Raw genomic sequence first — 1937 nt, forward strand, 5'->3', positions numbered from 1 at the left:
TAGAAGATAGAATATTTGACTAGTTTGTAACTAGATTTTAGGCATAACCTTCATTAGGTGTTGTTTGCAAAGCATTTATCTTTCCATGTATTTAGAATCATATTTTTACATAAAGACAAAAGTTTTAGACGACAGAAAACTCTACAAGAGTGTATGAGATGCTAGAAAGGAAAATCCCTTTCGTTTTAGAGTTATTCGAGTGCAAAGTGGGGCACTTGGCTGTTTTTGACAGTTTTATGCTGAAAACACAACTTTGACCGTTCTGAATGCTCTCAAAGAGACCTTAAAACTCATTTTTAGAGAACCATCACTAAGACATGCTTTATAGAGCATTAAACTAAAACTCTGTAGTTTTGACTTTTCTCTAATTCCAAATAGATTAGAAGCTACTACTATCCCAAAGAGACCAGTTATTAGGATTGTGATTGAATTGAATATGCATGCCTTGAAAGATTATGGACTAGAGATGAGTGTGAGACGTTATGTATGATTATGATTGCTTTGTTTTGAAATAAATAATTGATATGCGCATGTATGACTGATTGATATGCATGTGTATGATGAGACTCGACATGTGATTTTGAGATTCGGGCCGGCCGTCCTTAGACAAGGAACGTCGGACAGAGAACGAGATTTATGCCCTCTGGGAGCCATGTGGTAGAACCTAAAGAGGACGAGATTCAGAAAGAGGCATACCTGGGATAGCCGTGATGTCCAGTGTAGAGGTTGGGTGGACGAGCATCGGAGAAAGAATTATCCCCCTCAGAGTGCTCGCATTCCAAGGAAATGAAATTCTTTCAGTACTATTGTGGCAAGGCTGCGCTTAAGCTGCGTGAGAACTCGGCCTTAGGAATAGCCCACATTGCGTCATTGGGCTAATACACCATGTAGCAGGGCGGCCGCCGGTGTGAAAGCACCCGAGGTTATCGTCACCCCCAACTTATGGATTGTCAGCTGCCTTGGATGCTTTCAATAAGGGCCACGCTTCTGAGTTCTCATGTTGCCAACCAGCACCTGCTGCTTCATAAATGCCATCGACATGCTGCGGTCAGTAATCCCCCTCCAGCCTCTTGTTCCCATCTGTATCTAATTCCAATAATTCATCTTTCCCATCCTACCAATACACAGCTATTACAGCAATCCAGTATATTAATCAGTTATTATCCGCATTCGTGTGGACTAACCGGAGTCTCTGGTACGTACTAATGAGGCAATCAGTCCCTCTAATCCAATAAGTAAGGCGTAGCTAAGCCGAGATTAATGGCTGCAACTAGAAGGGCGGAGATAGACTGGGTCACAGGCCGAAGCTTCACTGCAGTACCGGCGTCTCGTGCAGCTGCTAGTGGTTATTCTTCTCATTACCATCCGCCTCGCAGGATGATGCCCTACTCCTTGGATAATATCAGCTGCCATGCGAAGAGAGCTTCGAAATCTAAGGGCTCCAAGGCTTCCAGGTTCAGTGACGCTGAGTTGAAGAGACGACGGAGAGTGGCCTCCTACAAGTCTTACACTGTGGAGGCCAGAGTCAAGGCCTCCTTCAAAAAGAGCCTGCTCTGGTTGAAGAACAAATGCATTCAAATGCGCTACGAATGGCTCTAACGATCCTCCTAATGTTCTTCTCATTGATTTGGCTCTACCAGTATCATTGGGATTGTAATTCGGCCTTGGAATATTTCGCTAATCTGGGATTATTGTCATTTCAATCTTAGTTTTATCATCGTCCTCCTCCTCATCACCCTCGTGTTTTCCTTTAATCTGGCCATTGCAAGATCTGAAATTATAATTCATTCTTGAGTTTCATTAATCTGGGACAATCTAACTTAGGATAGGAGTAATGCCCATAATCTTTAGTGTTTTTTCCATGAATGTGAATTGTCTATAGATTAATGGGACAACCCATTCTTGGGCTTACTGTGGATTCTACCTGGAAATGCCGT

General features: G+C 42.8%; 1 protein-coding gene across 1 annotated transcript; it reads left to right on the top strand.

Moving 5' to 3' along the window:
• Positions 1-1099: 1099 nt before the first annotated feature.
• On the top strand, positions 1100-1717 carry LOC147618132 (uncharacterized). Its single transcript, XM_086775092.1, has one exon. It carries the CDS (start codon positions 1261-1263, stop codon positions 1597-1599), a length of 339 nt encoding a protein of 112 aa, XP_086631218.1. The 5' UTR covers positions 1100-1260; the 3' UTR covers positions 1600-1717.
• Positions 1718-1937: the final 220 nt, after the last annotated feature.

This window comes from Cibotium barometz, chromosome 35 (genome assembly GCF_041138505.1).
Source record: "Cibotium barometz isolate CiBa-2024 chromosome 35, ASM4113850v1, whole genome shotgun sequence".
NCBI lineage: Eukaryota > Viridiplantae > Streptophyta > Polypodiopsida > Cyatheales > Cibotiaceae > Cibotium > Cibotium barometz.